At 43.1% G+C, this 22,015-nt stretch overlaps 1 protein-coding gene across 1 annotated transcript in view; it reads right to left on the minus strand.

Moving 5' to 3' along the window:
- Positions 1-22,015, minus strand: part of FRAS1 (Fraser extracellular matrix complex subunit 1) — an 887,592-nt gene that overhangs the window by 124,741 nt on the left and 740,836 nt on the right. The window contains exons 42-44 of the mRNA XM_063919583.1: positions 20,266-20,456; positions 19,736-19,889; positions 18,892-19,155 (exon numbers count right to left, since the gene is read on the minus strand). Coding sequence (XP_063775653.1) covers positions 18,892-19,155; positions 19,736-19,889; positions 20,266-20,456 — 609 coding nt within the window. The remainder of the gene's footprint in view (positions 1-18,891; positions 19,156-19,735; positions 19,890-20,265; positions 20,457-22,015) is intronic.

A 22,015-nucleotide genomic window follows, 5' to 3' on the forward strand; every position in this document is an offset into this window, starting at 1 on the left:
CTGTGTGTTTTCCTTTTTCAGATTCTCTTAATAGGCAGTTGACGGAAGCATGGCAAAATCCAGAAAAAAACGCTTTTCTATCCCAAAGCGATTTCTGTCTAACTACCCTTTCCCACAGTCTATGACAACTAAATGAGAAAATTCACCACCAGTGGATTCTTCCATTTCAAAACTTACGAAGAAGTTAACCATTCCAGTCCCAGCTGCAACGGCGCTTAAAGACCTGTCGGAGCATAAGCTAGAGGCCATGCTAAAGTCCATTTATACAGCAGCAGGGGTGTTGCTTAGATCTGCTTCAGTTGGAGTTTGGGTTAACAAGGCATGGGCAAGTATGGGCAAAACAGCTCAGGTTAGGCCTACAACAAGGTTTTTCCTCAGACCAGCTTATACTTCTAACCGATCACATTTGCAAATCACCTGAGTACTTGGCTACAGCATCTATGGATGTTGGACAAGTCAGTTCTCAGATTTCAGCCTCTATTATTGCGGCTTGTCGGACACTTTGGTTGTGGCATTGGCAGGCCGAGGCTGAGTCGAAACGAGGAATAGAGGTGTTGCCTTATACTGGCAATATGTTATTTGGTCCTGAATTAGACAAATTGATTTCTCAGGCTACAGTGGAAAAATCTGTGTTTCTACCGTTGCCCGCACCAGTTCCTAAAAGGAAGCACGCTGGACCAGCGTTCAGATCTTTTAGACCTCAGTCCTTTCGAGGCTGTGCTCGAGGAACAGTCGTACAGAGTAGACGTGGTAGAGGATGAGAGAGCATTCCAAAGTCAGTTATACCAACCATGTTACGTGCTAGGAAGCCAGTTTCAGCAGCTCATCATCACAGGATCTGACAAGCTTATATCGGTTGATGTGAATCTCGGAAGTTTCCGACATCTTCTTTCAAGTTATCCCGTCTTTTACTATTTTTACAGACGGGGCTACATGGAGGACTACGTTTAGCAACACTAAAGGTGCAGGTATCTGCTTTGTCAATTTTCTTTCAGCAGCGTTTGGCTCTTTTGCCAACAGTTCAAAGTTTCCTGCAAGGTGTACTTAGAGTTCAACCTCCGTTTATACCACCTACAGCTCCATGGGACTTGAATCTAGTTTTAGATTTTTTGCAGTCTTCAATTTTTGAACCCTTAGAACAATAAGCGGATTTTAGATTTCTTACTTGAAAAACAGATTTTCTCCTAGCCTTAGCTTCAGAAAGGTGTGTTTCTGAATTAGGTACGTTGTCACCTAACTTCGGACGAATCACGCTTTTCTACCAAAGGTAGTATCCTCTTTTCACATAAATCAACCAATCGTAGTTCCTGCTTATATCGGTTGATGTGAATCTCGGAAGTTTCCGACATCTTCTTTCAAGTTATCCCGTCTTTTACTATTTTTACAGACGGGGCTACATGGAGGGCTACGTTTAGCAACACTAAAGGTGCAGGTATCTGCTTTGTCAATTTTCTTTCAGCAGCGTTTGGCTCTTTTGCCAACAGTTCAAAGTTTCCTGCAAGGTGTACTTAGAGTTCAACCTCCGTTTATACAACCTACAGCTCCATGGGACTTGAATCTAGTTTTAGATTTTTTGCAGTCTTCAATTTTTGAACCCTTAGAACAATAAGCGGATTTTAGGTTTCTTACTTGAAAAACAGATTTTCTCCTAGCCTTAGCTTCAGAAAGGTGTGTTTCTGAATTAGGTACGTTGTCACCTAACTTCGGACGAATCACGCTTTTCTACCAAAGGTAGTATCCTCTTTTCACATAAATCAACCAATCGTAGTTCCTGTTTTTTCAGAAGGTTCAGGAACTCAAGATTGAAGTATAAAAATTCACGTTCAGGGACTTCTTTCCCAAAACACCTTTTAAAAAGTTCACTTGTTAGCACACTTCAAATGGAGAATGTCATTGAAGATAGCGCTGCGCCAATAATGCCAGCAAAGTCCAACAGGTGGAATACAGAAGAAGAGAAGTGCAGCAGTTGTTTATTACCAGAGACCTTCCTGGCTCTGGCTGCAGACTCGGGGACCCATGTAACCGTCATCGGTGATCAAACTCTCCCATGGCTCCACACAGACACAGCTCCTTTACAGATGACAGCGGCACACAGGTCCTTAATGCATTTCGGAGTGTCCGCTCTCCTTTATAAAAAAAGTGCCTTATGTCCGCTGATGCAGGCATTTAAACCTGGTTTCTTTGGTCACATGTTCTTGCACAACCTATGATCACACATCCCATCCTGGCTCTCTTACACTCAGCAAAACAGCTGAGTATTAACATCTTCAATGCCAGCTCAATTTCTATTATTAGACAAATTAAAACAATACAAATTTCAATAGCAATTTATAATAAAATACAAACGGTTTTTAAATAAATCATGGACTAAACAAAACTGTTTTTTAATGGCCCGATCTGTTACAATACTATATTATTTACTGTAGAACAACACTTTTTCTGCTACAACCTTCATATGTCTGTTATACACATTCACACCTCAGGCACAAGATGTAAAAAGACATAACAACATAGAAAAAAAGGAATTAGTATTCGGCAATTTAAACGGATATCCACACATAAATCATATCTGTTTTATTTTTGCTACACGTTAGTCTTTTGTAGCAGCAATATGCATCTTATTGTAAACATTATATGACCAAACACTGACAATAATAATAAGACATTCATATGTTGGAGAATAAAGTAAAAAGGTCAAAGGCAAAGGATTAAATAAACAATTTGGTCTCAAATTCATTGCGGAGACCATTCGGGGCCAGCGTTCTTAATTCAAAAATGGACCTCATTTCACTTCTGGCCAGATTCTCCTCACTGTTTTTAGACCTCCAATTCCCTTGGACCTTTTTTATCCCACGAACACTTTTTAAATTCTTAATGTCACAACTATGATGATCCTTAAAATGTAGGAAAAGACTATGTAACTCAAATCCCTTTTTAATGTTGCGACAATGTTTTGCCATGTGATCTTTCATCATGCTACTGGTTCTACCGATGTATTGTAGACCACTGCCGCACTCTAAAAGATACACCACATTTTTGTACTACAGGTAATAAAAATAGGATTTTAATACCTACCGGTAAATCCTTTTCTCGTAGTCCATAAGGGATATTGGGGGAAACTAGTACGATGGGGTATAGACGGGGTCCATCTCTTCAACTGGGTGTGCTGGCTCCTCCCCTCTATGCCCCCTCCCACAGGCAGTTATAGGTAAAAACGTGCCCGAAGGAGAAAGGACATATATGAGAGAAGGAACATGATAACAGAAAGGGTGGTGAGATTACACACCAGACAACCACTAACATACAACAACCAGCAATGGCTGGTAACAACAACAGCAGCAACAGCTGAACAGGTAACTATAGAACAAGAACCTGCAGAAAACTCCACGCACTGAGGTGGGCGCCCAATATCCCTTATGGACTACGAGAAAAGGATTTACTGGTATGTATTAAAATCCTATTTTCTCTTGCATCCATAAGGGATATTGGAGGAAACTAGTACAATGGGGACGTTCCAAAGCTTCCAGAAGGGGCGGGAACGTGCGGAGACTGCTGCAGCACCACCTGACCAAACTGGGTATCTTCTTTGGCCAGGGTATCAAATTTGTACAACTTCACAAAATGTTCTTCCCCGACCAGGTAGCAGCTCGGCATAGTTGCAAGGCCGAGACTCCACGGGCAGCTGCCCAGGAAGAGCCCACCAATCTAGTAGAGTGGGCCTTTAGAGACTTAGGAACAGGTAAGGCTGCCGACAGGTAAGCCTGTTGGATAGTAAGCCTAATCCAATGAGCAATAGACTGCTTTGAAGCAGGGCAACCTTTCTTCTGCGTATCATATAGCATGAACAAGGGATCCGTCTTTCTGACCTGAGCTGTACTCTTGACATAAATCTTCAAGGCACGCACAGCATCCAATGCCTCCGGAGGAGCAGAAGCGTCAGAACTGGATGGAATCACAATAGGTTGATTCAGATGAAATGCGGAGATAACCTTTGGCAGGAACTGCTGTCTAGTCCGGAGCTCCGCTCTGTCCTTGTAAAAGACCAAGTAGGGACTTTTACACAATAAGGCCCCCAATTCCGAAACACGTCGAGCAGAAGCCAGGGTCAGTAACATCACTGTCTTTCACGTGAGGTACTTATCGTCTGTCATCAGAGGTTAAAACCAGGAGGACTGTAGAAATTTCAACACTACATCCAAATCCCAGGGTGCCGTAGGTGGCACAAAGGGAGGTGGTATGTGGAGTACCCCTTGCAAGAAGGTCTGAACTTCTGGCAACACTGCCAATTTCTTCTGAAGGAAAATGGAGAGAGCTGAAATCTGGACCTTAATGAAACCCAGACATAAGCCCTTATCCACACCAGTCTGCAGGAAACGTCCCAAGTTAAACTCAGCAGGCGGATACGTGCGTTCCTTGCACCAAGAGACATATCTCCTCCAGATATGATGATAGTGTTTTGACGTCACAGGTTTTCTGGCTAGAACCATGGTTGCAATAACCTTCTTGGAAAGGCCCTTGTGAGCTAGGATGTTCCGCTCAACTTCCATGCCATCAAACGAAGTCACCATAAGTCCGGGTAGACGAACGGTCCTTGTTGAAGATCTCTTCTGAGTGGTAGAGGCCAAGGGTCTTCGACGGACAAGTTCAGAAGATCCGCGTTCCACGCCCTCCAAGCCCAATCTGGCGCAATTAGTTGTTCACACCCGGAATGAAGATTGCTGACATGGCACTTGCATTTCTTTCCACCCAGAGGAGTATCTTTGACACCTCTTGCATGCAGGCTCTGCTTTTTGTCCCTCCTTGTCGATTGATATATGCCACGGCTGTGGAGTTGTCTGACTGTACCTGGATCGCATGATCCTTGAGTAGAGGAGAGGCTTGAAGTAGAGCATTGTAGATCACCCGAAGTTCCAGAATGTTGATTGGAAGGAAGCCTTCATGGGTGGACCACCGGCCCTGGAACTGCGCCCCTTGGGTGACAGCTCCCCATCCTCTCAGACTCGCATCTGTCGTGAGGAGGGTCCAATCCTGAATCGCGAAACTCCTGCCCTCCAGGAGATTGGAGGGCTGTAGCCACCACAGGAGGGAATTCCTTGCCTCAGGTGACAGCTGAATCATCCGGTGCATCTGGAGATGCGATCTGGACCATTTGCTCAGGAGATCCAACTGAAATGTTCTGGCATGGAACCTCCAATACTGGATTGCCTCGTATGAGGCGACCATCTCTCCCAACAATCTTATGCAGATATGTACGAACACTCGAGTAGGTCGGAGCACCATGCGGACCATCTCCTGAAGTGTTCTCGCCTTGTCCTCTGGTATAAACACCTTCTGGGCCACAGTATCCACCAACATCCCCAGGAACAGGAGCCTCTGAGTTGGCTCCAGGTGGGACTTCTGTAAGTTGAGGATCCACCCATGGTCGGACAGAAGACGGTTGGTGCGGTTGATCCCCTGGACCTGGAGTTGAAGCATCATCTCCGCCATCACCTTCGTGAATACCCTCAGGGCAGTGCCTGGAATTGGAAGTAATCATCCAGCAGGGCAAACCGCAGGTACGCCTGATGAGGAGGCCAAATTGGAATATGGAGATAGGTGTCCTTGATATCCAGGGAGACCATAAATTCCTGTTCTTCCAGGCCCGCAATCCCTGCTCACAGGGATTCCATTTTGAACTTGAACACCCTCAAATAAGGATTCAAGGATTTCAGATTCAGAATGGGTCTGACCGAACCGTCCGGCTTCGGCACCACAAACAGGTTTGACTAAAACCCCTTGCCACAATGCGGTAGAGGTACTGGAACAATGACGAGGGACTGGACAAACCTTCGGATAGCCTGTTGCAACGTAACTTGCATATCCTCCAAAGCTGGTAAGCTTGATTTGAAAAATCATTGGGAGGGAAGGGTGGGGAAGTACTGTCGAACTCAAGCTCGTAGCCTTGAGAAACGAGCTCCCTTACCCAGGCATCTTGGCAGGAGGTCTCCCAGATGCAGCTGAAGTGACGCAGTCGAGCTCTCTCCTCGTGATCTCCTCGGGGTGGGTGGGCACCGTCATGCTGAAGCCTTAGTGGAAGCAAAACTGGTGGACTGTTCCTGAGAACTGGTACTTGCATGTTTCCTGGACTTACCTCTGGTGCCTCTAGCCACATTGGAGGTACCTCTGGCCTTCGATCGAAATGTGCGAGACCGAAAGGACTGGACAGATGGTCCCGGATAGGAACATCTCGCTGGCGGGGCCCCAGAGGGGAGAAACGTGGATTTCCCAGCCGTAACTTTGGAAATCAATGCATCCAGTTCAACCCCAAAAAGCCATTCCCCAGAAAAGGGGAGGGATTCCACATTACGTTTGGATTCTGCGCCCGCAATCCACTGATGCAACCACAAGGCCCTGTGCGCCGACACTGCCACGGCAGATGTCCGAGCATTAATGTTCCCCATCTCCTTGAGGGAATCACAAAGGACACGGGTAGTGTCCTGAATGTGCTTCAGGAGGGTTACCATAGTAACTAAGGGCATATCCCCCGAAAGGCCCCCCTGAATTTGCGTGGCCCAAGAATGAATAGCATGGGTCATCCAGCAACCTGCAATGATCGGTCTTTGTGAAAGGCCGGCTGCATTGTATATAGATTTTAGGGTAGTCTCTATCTTTCGATCCCCAGGATCCTTCATAGTAAAGGAGCCCGGGGCAGGCAGCACCGCATTCTTAGACAGACGAGAGACTGAGACATCCACCCCAGGGGGTTCCTCTCAAAATTTCCTACCTTGAGGAGCAAATGGGATGTATTGCAGCGTCCTCTAGAGGGAGCTTTAACACATCCCTTATAGCCAAAATGAGGGGTTCAATAACCTGAGTAGAATCAGGATCCTCACCAATGGAATCCAGGTCATCCCCATCATCTTGATTATCAGGCAAACCACGCTTCTATGGACCTGCATGAGAGGGGGGAGGGGGGGCTGTGCATATGCCCTAGCAGCTAAATCTGCAACAACTTGTTGCAGTAGCCGAATCTTCTGCACATTAGCAGTGAGCTGGGAAGACATATCTGACATCATAGTATTAAGAGACCCTAACCAGTGGGGCTCTGAACCATCTCCCCCAGCCCCTTCAATGATTTGTGAAGATTGACTGCATTGTTCACAGGAAACAGAATCATTAGATAATGGAGATAATCTGGTGTGACATACACTGCACAGCTTGTGTTTACCCATATTTCACAGTAAGCACAACAACATACACAGACAGTTATAATGCAAGCCTGCCCTACTGTATGTGAGAGGAGACACAGATGAGAGAAGACACCAGCACACCCTGAGCTACGCAGCCCCAGTGAGGCTGTCAGCTTTCTAAACACAGTAAACACTAACAATGTAAGTCCTACAGAGGATCAGGATAGTGTACACAAGCGGCTCTCCCCTTTTGCTATACCCTGTACCAGTTTTCCAGCTAGTCTTGTGAGGCAGGAAGCAGTGTGTGCTGTAGATGGCTGCTGTAAGTGGAGGAAGGCGCCAAAACACCTCAGGTCCCGCTCTAATGGCGCCAGAGCTATAATGATTATTTATACTGGCAGTCTATTTCACAGCTTAAAAAATCACACAAGTGCTAGTCAAGCCCTTCTGTGCCAGTTCTACGGGGGGATCTTAGCAGGACCACCCCAGGAGGGTCCCGTACGCCGCGCCTGTGGTCAGCCGCACTTTGAACCGGGGGACCCCCTAGCGGGGCCCCTAGTTTGTACTGACCACCGATGTCACCTTCAGGCAGCGTTAGGGGTGTGCGGCGTGCTGCGGCTGTGACAGCCAAGGCGCAGTGCCCCGCTGAATAACAACCCCACAGAACGGTGGTCCTGTAGTGGGGAATCGGCTCTGCACCTCGTAAGGCCGGTGACCCTTTTCCCTTCTAACTCCTACGGCACATGTATGCTCTTGCCCAGAAAACTGTCTGGAGCTGTAGAGATGTGCATCCTCTCCTGAGGGCACTTTTTTCTAAACTACCTGTGGGAGGGGACATAGAGGGGAGGAGCCAGCACACACAGTTTAAGAAATTTAAAGTGCACTGGCTCCTTTGGACCCCGTCTATACCCCATTGTACTAGTTTCCCCCAATATCCCTTATGGATGCTAGAGAAATCACAGATTTCTTATACCCGCTGAGTTACATTGGATTTATATTGCTTTCTTTTGATCTTAGTCTTACAACTCCTACACATAATGCAGGAGCCGCAATGGTAAAATCCTTTAGATTATTCTTGTCGTCATTTTTTCAACTGGTAAGGCACTTTTTACTAAGATTTCCTTCAAATTCTGTGCCTTTCTATATATAAATCTGGGTTTTGGACATATGAAAGATTTAAAATCAGGATCTCTGGTCAATAAACGTCAATGTTTTTCCACTATTTTTTCAAATTGTTTGTGTTGGGTGGTATATCGTGTTATGAATCAAATTTCCTCATTTTTCTGGATTTTCTTTAATTTCTCCACTAACATTTCCTCTCTATCACTACTTCTTATATCTATATATACACAATTTTTTATATTTACAATAGATTTGCAATAAATTAAATACAATCTATCACTTGTATTATTAGGCCAAATATTGAGATTATATAATGAGTTTATAAAACACTCATGTTGTAACACATTTCACTAAATAATAATGTGCTATTTTAGGGAGCATACTACTAACAAATAATCCTGGATGTTCTTATATCTTGCCAATTTTTTATTTTAATGTGAGTATGGAAATAGGCCGATTGAAAGTAGAAAATCAATAAAAAAAAATTGATTAATAATTTTTAGGAGTAAACATACATTTTATATCTACAGATTTTTATTCACGGGATTCTTCCTTAAAAATCACTGCTAGGACGTATCTCTTACTCTTAAAAAGTAAGTGATTGGTGTAATTGACCAACGTTAAGTGTGAATTTGCACCATGATTTTTGCTATAAATATCAAGGCAGATTGGGTTCTATTGTATATTTAGTTATTGTATGTTTCACTATTAACTTCACCTCCACTATCCTCCTATAAGAAATACTGTACATAAAGAACTATCATAAAAATCCTTTTGGATAAAATCAATACTGGCTTAATGCATATTTTTTAGCCTAGATTCTCTTTAATGTGTTAAATATTTAGATATTTTTATGTACCAGTTACCACTGTAAGTCATAAATAGTATGTCTATGGAATAGATACTGTATAAATTTAATTTTCTCTGTTAAAGACACCCCTGAGGAAGTCTGTATAGATGAAACGCAAGGATAATTGTCTTTGACTAAGTGGGTGGACCGGCTCTCCTAGGAGCTCCTCTCCAGCTGGGGTAGACAGCAAGTCCCACATGTTACCAACTTACCCATGAATGTCAAGACAAATGTAAGAGTCGTGTAGTTTTAATCATATAAGGTTTTTAATACATTTTTGAAAGAATATGGAATAACGAGTTATGTTGTTGTTGGGTGACTTTGGTACGAGGGTTTGTTTCAGAACCAGCAGTCTCTTCTTCGCTTCACCTTGAAAAATCGCTCACCATTTGTGAACTATGATTGGTTATTGAGCGCCCCCTTTACATTTTTTCTACAATATATATATATATATATATATATATATATATATATTGCATATGTAACTCGGCACTCTGTGCTTTAGAAGTCAACTCGCCCGGTGCCCTCTTAAACAGCTCTGCGACTGTAAAATAGCCAAACAATCATAAGCGGCACTCACGGGACTCCTCAAATGAACGGGTCCGACACCCCGATATTCAGAAACGTTGCTGAATATCGGGGTGTCGGACCCATTAATTTGAGGAGTCCCATGAGTGCCGCTTATGATTGTTTGGCTATATATATATATATATATATATATTTATATATATATTTATTAGAGATGAGCAGGTTCGGATGTAACGCCAGAATTAACGCCAGTTCGGTTTTATCCTGATGTTTCTTATTGGCTATCCAAAACACGTGACGTCCGTGAGCCAATAAGATTCCCTTTTGAGAACCGAGTAAAACCAAGTAAACCAAGCCCGCTCATCTCTAATATATATATATATATATATATACACACACATATATATATATATATATATATATATATATATATATATATGACGAGTAGTTAGTAAGCCGCACACACCCTCAGCACAATGTGGTGTGCAAGGTCTGTATAAAATAGAAAAAGTAAAAAGTGTCCATCAAAAGTTCCCAAAGGTTCTCATGGTGGAAAGACCAGCACAACCAGCCATATATTCATGAAAGATTTATCTTCAATTTGCATATCAACACCATCTCATGAAGCAGTAATAAAGGTATACTTAGCATATGATGACAGGCATAAGCAGCGTGGGGCATGGCAACCCCAACCCTGACATCAGCTGTTTTGGTGCTGGCGCACCTTTCTCAAAGGGTCATCACAACAGACAGCAACAAACAAGAGGTATATATAGCAAATCTTAAAAACATGAATCAAATCACCTGTGTTATGCAGCCAGTCCCTCCTCTCAATCCAAAACATGCACAGGATTGCCAGTGCAAAGGCACTGATATCACAGATAGGAACCAATCTGCCGCGGTTACAGTGTGCAGTTGACTGCAAACAGGTTCCGCTGTAGCGGAAGTGACATATTGGACTATAGTGGTTACCATGGTAACCGAAAAGCATAAGGAAATTGCAAATGCAGGAATAAATGAATAATGCTTTAACAAAAAGTGCAGAGACTTGACACTACATGTAGTCATGCTATAGACCATAAGTGTGAACACTTAGTGCTTAGTGTTGTACAAATAGGAGTTATTTAGAATAGTGGAATTTCTTAGCTTACAAATAAAACTCTTAAAGGTGCAGTAACCAATTAATTTAATACCATCCAACACTGCACAATAAAGGTGGTGAGATACAATCGATAGGCATGAAGCGAAAGTCTGTAATATTATGTCCTTGTGTTGCGAAGTGTTTTGCCACTGGTGGCGTGCTGGATTCCACCTTTATTAAGGCCTTTTTAATGGACAATCGATGCATGCTAATGCGCTCCTTTAACATGCGAATGGTCTTTCCCACGTAGATGTATTTGCAGGGGCATATAATTGCATATACCACAAAGCGTGTTTCGCAATTCATACGATGTTTGAGGCGATAAGTTCTGCCTGATATAGTGTGTTGAAAGCTGCTGCCTGTAATTAGAAATCGACAATTGACATATCCGGGGCACTTGAAAGCTCCCGTTGCATTATGTAGCCAATGTTTGCCGTGTTCAATTCTGGGACTTATGTCTGAAAACGTGATGCGTTGTTTCAGATTTTGACTGCGTTTATAGCTGAAGAGTGGAACACGTTCACAACTGTCACATAGAATTGGGTCGGTCTTAAGTATGTGCCAATGTTTCAGGATTGCAGATCGTACCACTTCTGATGAGATGGAGTAGGTGCTGGAGAATACAAGTCTATCATCAAATTCTTCCCCTACTTTAGGCGTGAGTAAGGCTTCCCTATTCATGGTCATACACTTCGTTTTAGCTTCCTTGACTTCCCTTTCATCATACCCTCGGTCAATAAAATCTTGTCCCATTTTATCCTACGCACCTGTTAAGGCCTGGGGATCTGAAGTAATTCTGACCACACGCATTAGTTGTGAAAGGGGGAGACCCTTCTTCAATGGTTGCGGATGTTAACTGGATGCCAATAGGAGAGTATTTTTGTCAGTTGGTTTCTTGTAAAGTTCCGTAACGAAGCTACCAGCTTCAATTTTAATATTCACATCAAGAAAATGTATGGTGTGTGAGTCACGAGTACATGTGAACCTAATTGACCCAGGAATCTGATTAAAAAATGTGACAAAAGAATCAAGTTCTCTCTTGGTCCCAGTCCACACTAAAAACAGATTGTCTATGTACCATAGGTACAAAGCAATATGCCGAGAGTATTGTCCATTCCCCATAATGTACTGTTTCTCATATTTATGCATAAATAAATTAGCATAAATATATATATATATATATATATATATATACACAAATAGAAAGCCACAGCACTTGCCACCCCAAAAGCGGGGTACAGCAAAGCACCAACCACTCATAGGGTGGGGTGCGTGTAACACAGCACTCACCACCCCAGAAGCGGGGCACACAGCTGCACTTACCACTCACAGGGTGGGGTGCATGTAGCCCATGACCACATCACTCTAATACATACAAACAGAAAACCCAGCACTCACCAAAGTGAGCTCACTTATCCTCAACAATTTAATAAATAAATGATGGGGGTTTAGTTAGTGGATTGGCCAATGCACGGAAGCCTGCACACCGATCACCAAGGTACCCCACCTTCAAGCAGGTCCTACACTATCACAGAGTCTTAAAACCTGACTACTACACTGCTGTTGCACACATCATCTGCCTGCTAGATTTAATGTGCACCTGCCACAGACTTTATGGATTTTAAAGGTACACTAGTCACCTTACATTGGCTAGATAGATTGCTAAGGAACAGCTGAGGCAGGTTCAGGATAATAGAGTCCACACAGGGGTGCATGAGAAAGCTAGTGGCCACGGTTAGTAAGAGTTAACCATAGATTAACCCCGTCATATACACAAATAGAAAACCACAGAACTCGCCACCCAAGAAGCGGGGTACAGCAAAGCACCAACCACTCATAGGGTGGGGTGCACGTAACACAGCACTTGCCACCCCAGAAGCGGGGCACACAGCTGCACTTACCACTCACAGGGTGGGGTGCATGTAGCCCATGACCACATCACTCTAATACATACAAACAGAAAACCCAGCACTCACCAAAGTAGGCTCACTTATCCTCAACAATTCAATAAATAAATGATGGGGGTTTAGTTAGTGGATTGGCCAATGCGATCGGTTTGCAGGCTTCGGTGCGAAGGCCAATCCACTAACTAAACCCCCATCATTTATTTATTGAATAAATATTCCAACCAATATCAGAAGGGGAAAAGATACCTTTATGGGCCTACGGGTAAGAATTTAAAAGTAAGTTTTCAAGGTTTATCAGGAAAGGAAGTCCTTTGCTGTGAATTCTGGCATTATTGGTGCAGCGCTATCTTCATTGAATTTCTCCATTTGAAGTGTGCTAAGAAGTGAACTTTTTAAAAGGTGTTTTGGGAAAGAAGTCCCTGAATGTGAATTTTTATACTTTGGGTGCAGTGCAAATGTCTTCTGACTTTTGTATTTAAATTGTATTATAAGGGTTTATGCGGGTATTACCCAGGGATGTAGCGAGGTCGGTTCCGGTGGAGCACAAGCTCCAGGCGCCGAAAATTTCAGAGGGCTCTGGTGGGTCTGCTGCTGGAGGTAGGGGTGAGTAGCGAGTCCCGGAGCTGCTTGGAATGTGAGTAGCAGAGTGGCGGGTGACAGATCCTGGAGATGCTGGGAGTGGGAGACACACACTCTCACTCTCTCCTGGCTACCTGGCAATGTGTATATGGGGCAACCTGGCGTGATGTGTATAAAAGGGCTACCTGGTGTAATCTGTATATGGGGCTACCTGGTGTAATGTGTATATTGGGCTAACTGGCGTACTGTGTACATGGGGCTACCTGGCATAATGTGTATATGGGGCTATATGGTGTAATGTGTATATGGGTCTACCTTGCGTAATGTGTATAAAGGGCTATGTGGCGTACTGCGTATAGTGGCCTACCTGGTATTATGTGTATATGGGGCAACCTTGCGTAATGGGTATATGAGGCTACCTGGCGTAATGTGTATATGGGGCTAACTGGCGTGATGTGTATATGGAGCTACCTGGCATAATGTGTATTTGGGGCTACCTGGGGTAATGTGTATATGGGGCTACTGGGTGTAATGTGTATAAAGAGCTACATGGCATAATGTGTATAAGGGGCTACCTGGTGTACTGTGTAAAATTTCCTACGTGGCGTAATGTGTATAATGGGCTATCTGGCCTAATGTGTAAAAAGAGTTACATGGCCTAATATATATAAGGGCCTATACTGAGGTGTAATGTTTGTAAGGGGCTCTACCATGGCATAATTCAGGTTGCCGCGGCAGGGAAGGTGATGGTGCTGGGGTCTGAGGTAGGTGTGGGCTGAGAATGGTAATGGGGCTGGGGGTTGAGGATGGTGAAGGGGCTGTGGCTGAGGAAAGTGAGGGGACTGTGGCTGAGGAAGATGAGGGGCTGGGACCTGAGGATGGTGATGGGTCTGGGGGGCTGAGAAAGGTGATGGTGATGTGTTTGTGTATATATGGGGGGGGGGGTGACACAAGCTTGCTCCGGGTGCCATGGATCCACGCTACAGCTCTGATTACCTTATGTCAGTGATTTGCAGCAGTACCCAGGTAGCGTGGGTACTCAGAAATGTTTTCTTGCAGGAACTCCAGCTTCTTTGGATTTGGTTTGTTTGCTTCGGATTTATGTAGTTTGAACATCAACAGTGCGTAAAACAGATACATTGTTCTATATGATGCAGTCAAGATAAGTTGGCCAGCTTCCAAACAGACCTTGGCTAGATGGATCAAGCTGACTATTCTTCAAGCTTACTTTCATGCTAGTCTTCAACCGTCTGCATCGAGTTCAGCACATTCCATACGTTCCGTGGGAACGTCATGGGCAGCAGGTCGTGGGGCTTCCACAACGCAACTTTGCCGTGCAGCTACATGGTCGTCAGTGCACACGTTTGTGTGCTTTTACAAGTTTGATACTTTTGCGGCTTCAGCATCCAGCTTTGGCCGTCCAGTGTTACAGGTGCCATACAGCTCTCCCGCCCAAGGGGGAAACTTAGGTACGTCCCAAGAGTACTCCAGTGACCCCTAGTGGATGAAAAAGAAAATAGGATTTTCGTACTTACTAGATAAATCAGTTTCTTTGAATCCATAGGGGGCACTGGACGCCCGCCCAAAGCTGTTTCACCTGTATTGTGGTAAGTTCAATCTTTCTCATGGAACACATTATCACCTGCTTGTTTGAATGTTAGGGTGATTGTTATCTGTTGTCATTTCAACTTTCTAGTTGTTCGTTATCTTATAATGTTATATGTAATTCTACATTGTACATCCTCTCTTTCGCTCCTGTTCAGCTCAGCAAAAAACATTGAGGCATCTTGGAAGTATGGAGGGGGAGGAGAGTTACTAATTTAAATATTTAAATGTTCCTATCCCTGCTAACACCCCGTCCATATCCCAAGAGTACTCCAGTGCCCCCTATGGATTCAAAGAAAAGGATTTAACTGATAAGTACCAAAATCCTATTTTTTCTTCTCCTATTTAGAACTACTAATTAGACATACAGGGCTGGATGCAATAAAGTCCGAGTTACCCAGAGGTGCGGGTTCCCAGCCAAACTCTGACATTTTTTTCAAGCAGCAATCATATACAATGCATGGCCTTGGGTTTAAAAAACCCTCCGATTTCGACCGGGAACCTGCAACTCTGGCCAACTCAGACTTCATTATATCCATCCCATAGATATATTCTTGCACTGAACTTTATTAGGGTACATTTTTAAAACAGTTGCTCAAGAAAATCGGTGTAATGTAATAGCCTCTAATTTTTTAAAAGTGTAGTGTAATAGCCTGCGTTTAGCGGTAAAATCACCAGAAACCCACCACAATCCCTCTCTACAAGTTGACACCACGATTTTTGTAATCTGAAACATACAAGTTGTCAGATCTAACAACCTGCGACTTGTAAACTTGCAGAAAGGAAAGCATTTTAATGCTATCTGTCCGGTCAGAATATAACAAAGAGCTACATTAAACATATATAATACATAATACTTTGCCACTACTTAATAATCAATTACGGGGAACAATAAAATAATATATATCTTGATGGGACATAATTATTTTATTAACAGGGCAATAATATTACAAACTAAGAACATTTTTAATTACGAAGACAATATTTTCATGATAATTGAGGCCATCTTAAAAATAGAAGTACATCCATGCTGGCACTTGTAGTGCCCCACATTTACGTTTGTATTATTAGTTAAGTAACATCGCCCCAATTGAAAAAAATTATTTTTGCATGTACATAGGGCCTAATTCAGACCTGATCGAAGCAGCAAATTTGTTCTCTAATGAGCAAAACTATGTGCGCTGAAGGGGGGGGGCATATAACATGTGCAGAGAGAGTTAGATTTGGGTGGGATGTGTTCAATCTGAAATCTAAACAGCAGTGTAAAAATAAAGCAGCCAGTATTTACCCTACACAGAAACAAAATAACTCACCCAAATGTAACTCTCTCTGCACATGTTATATCTCTCCCCCCCCCTCCCCCCGCAGTGCACATAGTTTTGCCCATTAGAGAACAAATTTGCTGCTTCGATCAGGTCTGAATTAGGCCCTATAGGTCATATTCAGAATCTAACTACAAGGGTAATTAATTTAGCCGCGGTAATTTTTCAAAGCTAACTGACACTCCAAGCATTAATCACTGATTTTTTTTCACCTGCCTGAGGAAAAATCAGTTTTCACGATTGTGGCCGCAAAAACACAAAGGTCTGGGAGCTTATTTTGAATCTTATGTATTTTGTTTTCGCCCAAAAACTGGTAATTTTTCGGAATAAAATTAGGTATAATTGAATTCCCCAGAAAAAAACATAGGGGAAAAAATCACAGTAAAAGGCCATTTTTTTATCCTGACATTATTGGGGGGCTAATTGAATTCCCCTTTATATATTTTTCCTGTTTGCTTTTTTCCCACTTTTTCTTGGACTTGAGAGTTTTATCCATCAAGACTGGTATTGGCTGGACTGTCTCACTTTCTTTGTGATTTATATTTGGATATTCATAGCACTATATTGTGAATTCCTTTTTTTTCTCCTGTTATCTCCCATTGTATACATATTGGCTGCTTGAAGGGTAGTGCCTAAGGAATATTTCTGCTATTGTTATTTCATATACATTTAAATATTATTATTTTAAAACATTATTGCCCCCAATAATAAAAATCATTAAATAATTATTGTTCATCAATATTTTCATTACTTTTGGTGACTCTTAATTGAGTATTAACTAGTGACAAAGCAATACACACATTTAATGTGGCTCATTATTATGTTCTGTCTGGACAGATAGCGCATACGGGGGGTAATTCTGAGTTGATCGCAGCAGGAACTTTGTTAGCAGTTGGGCAAAACCATGTGCACTGCAGGGGAGGCAGATATAACATGTGCAGAGAGAGTTAGATTTGGGTGTGGCGTGTTCAATCTGCAATCTAAATTGCAGTGTAAAAATAAAGCAGCCAGTATTTACCCTGCACAGAAACAAAATAACCCACCCAAATCTAACTCTCTCTGCACATGTTATATCTGCCTCCCCTGCAGTGGACATGGTTTTGCCCAACTGCTAACAAAGTTCCTGCTGCAAACAACTCAGAATTACCCCCACTGCCTGTAATTGGGCAACCAGTTTTAGGGGAGTTTACAATTAATTTTCAGCAAGTTTGTACTTTTAACGTGACAAAAAAAAAAATGACTGAAACCTTAAATTTTCATAGTGAGCCACAAACTTGCTTTCTATTACATCTGGCGACTTTGAGGCCAAAGTCGCCGGAATCTCGGTGCGATTTCTGGCAACTTCAAACTCATAAAAAAGCAACCTACAGATGTGTCCTCATATATCTTTACTGTAGTCACGTCTAACAGCCCCTCTTGGCACTCTACTGGTGTCAGGCGTCTAAGACGCACAAGGAGACTGTTGTGTTTAATTATATATATGACGCTTGTATCTGTGTGCAGCTGAGTCTCTGAATCTTTACACACAGTTCTACAATGTAGCAGCTACAGCTTTTTTCCAATACAATTTCTGTTCGGCTCCATATACAGACCCGCACACAATATACAAGGGTTATATATTAATTAGCACAGTCTCCTTGTGCGGTATAGTTGCACTGTGTTGTGAATAAGGTGCATTTTTGATGAAAAGAGATGCCCAACGTTAGCAGAGTTGTACGGGACCTGGAAGCTTACTCACGCCAGGCACCTCGCGCTGCATGGTGCATTGAGGCTAGATATATAAGGACGCATCTGTATTACATTTGTCCCAATGTGGTGTGACCCAAAGGAACAATCAGAATCTGTAATTCTAGTTACAGTTAAGGAAATGTAATCAAATGTCTGGCTGAAGTTCTCGGCCTGTGATATATTTGACACAAGGAGTACATTGCATTCTGTTCAACACGAGTACATCGCATTCATACAAATTTGAATCCTGGTAAACCATTAAGAGCTGTAGGGTAGGCACACTTAATAAGTGTGGACATATCTGTAGTTGGGAAAGATGCCTTGCTCACCAATCCCAGTGTTACGCCCAGTATGTTTGTGATACATTTTCCATGTATTTGCCTTAATAGGTATGTGGTTGTATCATTACTGGGTTTAGCCGTAGTGCAGCACCCTGGTGGTGTGTCTGCATCATTATAAAGGCATGCCACATTGCTTAGAGACATGAGACAGATCATTTGAACCAGTAGAAACTGCACACAGCACACGCTCACTTCCACTCTGTAGTGTGGCACACAGCAGCAGCAGCAGTGACCAGAACAGACTGTACCTCCAAACAGTCTCAGCAGCTTGGAGGTACAGATGGGTCCACATTTATCTTGACCTTTAATAGGATTAACTGAGACTGGCCAGTCGGACTTAATCCCCTGCTGTAATGACTTAATCCCCTGCTGTATTGTTCTCTGTATTGTATTGCATCTGAGAACAATAGATGAAGGGTTTATGCTAATAAATCATGTTGTGCCTAGGCGCAGAAAATTAGTCAAGATAACCGTGGACCCATCTGTATATTCTGCTACATACACTACATATTTTGCGATGCCGAAAATTGTAAAAGTAAATCTCTTGCTACATAGAAGCATTATTGATGGCTTCTAGCTGTTAGAATGAAAATGGATACCTGCTGAGATCTGCAGGCCTCTGTTTATAGTCAACCTTGGGGGCTCTTTTCTCTGTGGCTCAATAGAGAACTGTAATCTTCCAGTTTCAGTGTAGCTTCCATCTGAGAGGGAGAATCTGAATTCATCTGAAGGTGTGGCCCTTTGCTCTGGAATGTATACAATCAGCTCATCCAACACATCCTGGTACGTGAAGGAGGATCCCTGGGACAATATACGCCCATTATCCAATGGTTCAGAGTAGAATTGTCTCCTGCGTAAATGACCTGTACGAATATACACAAAACCATCTCTTCAACATCTATTTATCATCCTTTTTTGCAGTTTTATATGTTTCCCATAGAAACCAGTCAGCTTTAAGCTATGAACTATCAAATACATTCTATATAATGATAGCTAGAATCTGATTGGTTGCTATTGAAACCGTCTCCACCTGTAGTCTTTAGAAAGCTTGATACATCTCCCCATTGCAAAAGATAAACCCCTGTTTTTCCCCACTGCAGAGCCACATCTATCAGATTGTCATATTGACAATATAAGCGCCTGTTAGCTCTGTATTGGTACCAGAGATTTCACGGTGTGGGGTTATATAATGAGATCTAATGAAATTAGGGTTTGGCTGATTCCATAAGGGCATTGGCTAACATCATCAGACAATAATTAAACCATTAATGCCAGTGAGCAATGCAGAGCCGTATTCCATACATTAATCTATCATGTAACATGTTATTGAACCCTGCAAATAGTTCTAGGCCCTTTTTGCCCAATCACCCTTGTAAATACTCCAGACCCCATTAATCCATTTTACAAAAAGTGAACATTTTAAAAATCTTAATATAAACTTACCACGGAGAGGTGATTTTGTTACAATGAAAATTAGCTCATTATCTGGAGTATCAATGTCCTGGACACTTAAGCAGTTATTTCTTATTACAACTCCCGCATTATCCTGAACCGTTACCGGTAGTAAATATAACTGGGGCGGTTCATCATTCTTGCCCTAAAATAATAAAGGTCAAAAAGTGATGAGTTAATAAACTGAATGACAATATTTTTTTAATAAACTCTGTGGTAGGTGTAATGTTAGGCAATATAAACAGAATAGTCTACCCGTTACTAACTTTATATAAAGTACTGAAATGTTTTCATGATAACATCCCTCTTTCTGCTCGTCATTCCATTATTTCCTGTTCTTGTTATCATCCCATGGTATCGCCATGCTGCATGCTTTCCTTCAAGTCATTCCTAATCTCATCTCCTTCTGATGTTGTCATTAAACTCTCATTCACACCATAATAACTTGTTACCTCTTTTAAGAGCTTATATTTAATTTACAACACCTGCCTCCCCTTGCTGCAGAGCAGGATACCACCAACCTGGATAATAATGGTGACGTTGTGAACCTCGGACTGGCTAGACCCATCTGTCATAAAGAAACTAAAGTGGTCAGCACTGGGCTCCACACCGTCATGGACATTCTGCACATAGTAGATGTAATTCTCTGTAATGTCCTGAATCGTAAATGAAGAGTCTGAGCCCATCTGACTTCCCAAGAGGGTTCGGCCTCCTGTTGAAAAGTATTATAAAAAACAGTTTCTAAAAAGGCATATTAACATGTTGTAAAGATTGTAACTTTTTAAAATATTTGAATAATATACTTGTGATTTTATATATATATATATATATATATATATATATATGTATTGTATTGCAGTGGTCGAGGTGGGCCGGTATGCGGCGGTATGGCATACCTGCACTTCATTTCCACTGACCCGGAAATGTGTTTTTTCTTTGTGCCCCTGCAGTTTCCCGCCGGGCGTCCACGTGTGGTGCGCCCGGCTCTCATCCCTTCCGCTGCTGGTTCTCCACTGGGCATCCACGTGTGGTGCACCCGGCTCTCATCCCTTCTGCCACTGGTTCTCCGCCGGGTGTCCACTTGTGGTGCGCCTGGCTCTCCTCCCTTCAGCCTTTGGATCCCTGCCGGCAGTGTCGGGCGTCCACGTCGGGTGCGCCCAGCTCTCCTCCCTGCTTCCACTGGATCCCCACCACGCACCCATCAAGTAGGTCTGATGTCCCTGACACCCCCTACCCCCCCAGTAGGTCTAATGTCCCTGACTCCCCCCCAGTGGTCTAATGTCCCTGACACCCCACCCCGTGGTCTTATGGCCTTGACTGCCTCCCCCCAGTTGTCTAATGTCCCTGACTCCCCTCAAAATATGGGGTTAAACATGTTAGGCGTGTTAGGTTGTTTACCTTTGTTTTCATACTTGTAATGTGTATCCATTACATATTTCAGTAAGTAATGTGGAGCCCCACCAGGTGCCCATCAAGTAGGTCTGGTAAGCTTTAAGACTAAGGGGCCCATTTATCGTGGATCACATATTCAATGCGATCTGGGCGGGATCTTACTGCCCAGGATCGCATTGCAATATGCAATCCTAACGGCGGGCTGTATCATCGTGCAGACGCAGGGACAGGAGCTCCAAAAGTATCCCGTTCCTGCAATCTGCTCTACCGGGGATCTGCGCATGTGCTGGAGATGCTCCAGAGCGGCCACTTCTGGGGAGGGTCTCGGGGGAACTCTCTGTCCAGCCGCAGAATCTAGCCCATACACTACAATGGGCTACCGCCATTCTAAGATGGTGATAGCTGTGAGGGCCAACATCCGGCATGCTTTGCATTCTGGATATTGGTGAATTGGGCAGCATCACATCCCCCAATGGGGGATTCGGCTGCATGCGAGACTGGAGGGAATGGTGTGTGAATAATGTGTAAAGGGAATTACAGCGTGTGGCATAATGTGTAAGGGGCATTACTATAAGGAGCAAAAATGACAAATAATGTAAAGAACGTGAATCAGTTTTTTCCATGTTTTTTGTTTTTCTTGTATAGGGAGCTGTGGTTGGCGTAATGTGTATAAGGGGTACTACTGTGTAGTGTAATGTGACTGACAGACACTACTGTGCGGTGTAATCTGAATTGGTAATATTATGTGGCCACGCCCCTTCCCCATGAAGATGTGCCCCTATTCTTGGCTGTGCACCTTCGATGCGCAAATAGCCCTTTTTTTCCCCGGCATTTTAAAATTTCCACTTCGACCACTGATCTGTTGCCAATAAGATACAA

Source organism: Pseudophryne corroboree, chromosome 1, assembly GCF_028390025.1.
Source record: "Pseudophryne corroboree isolate aPseCor3 chromosome 1, aPseCor3.hap2, whole genome shotgun sequence".
NCBI lineage: Eukaryota > Metazoa > Chordata > Amphibia > Anura > Myobatrachidae > Pseudophryne > Pseudophryne corroboree.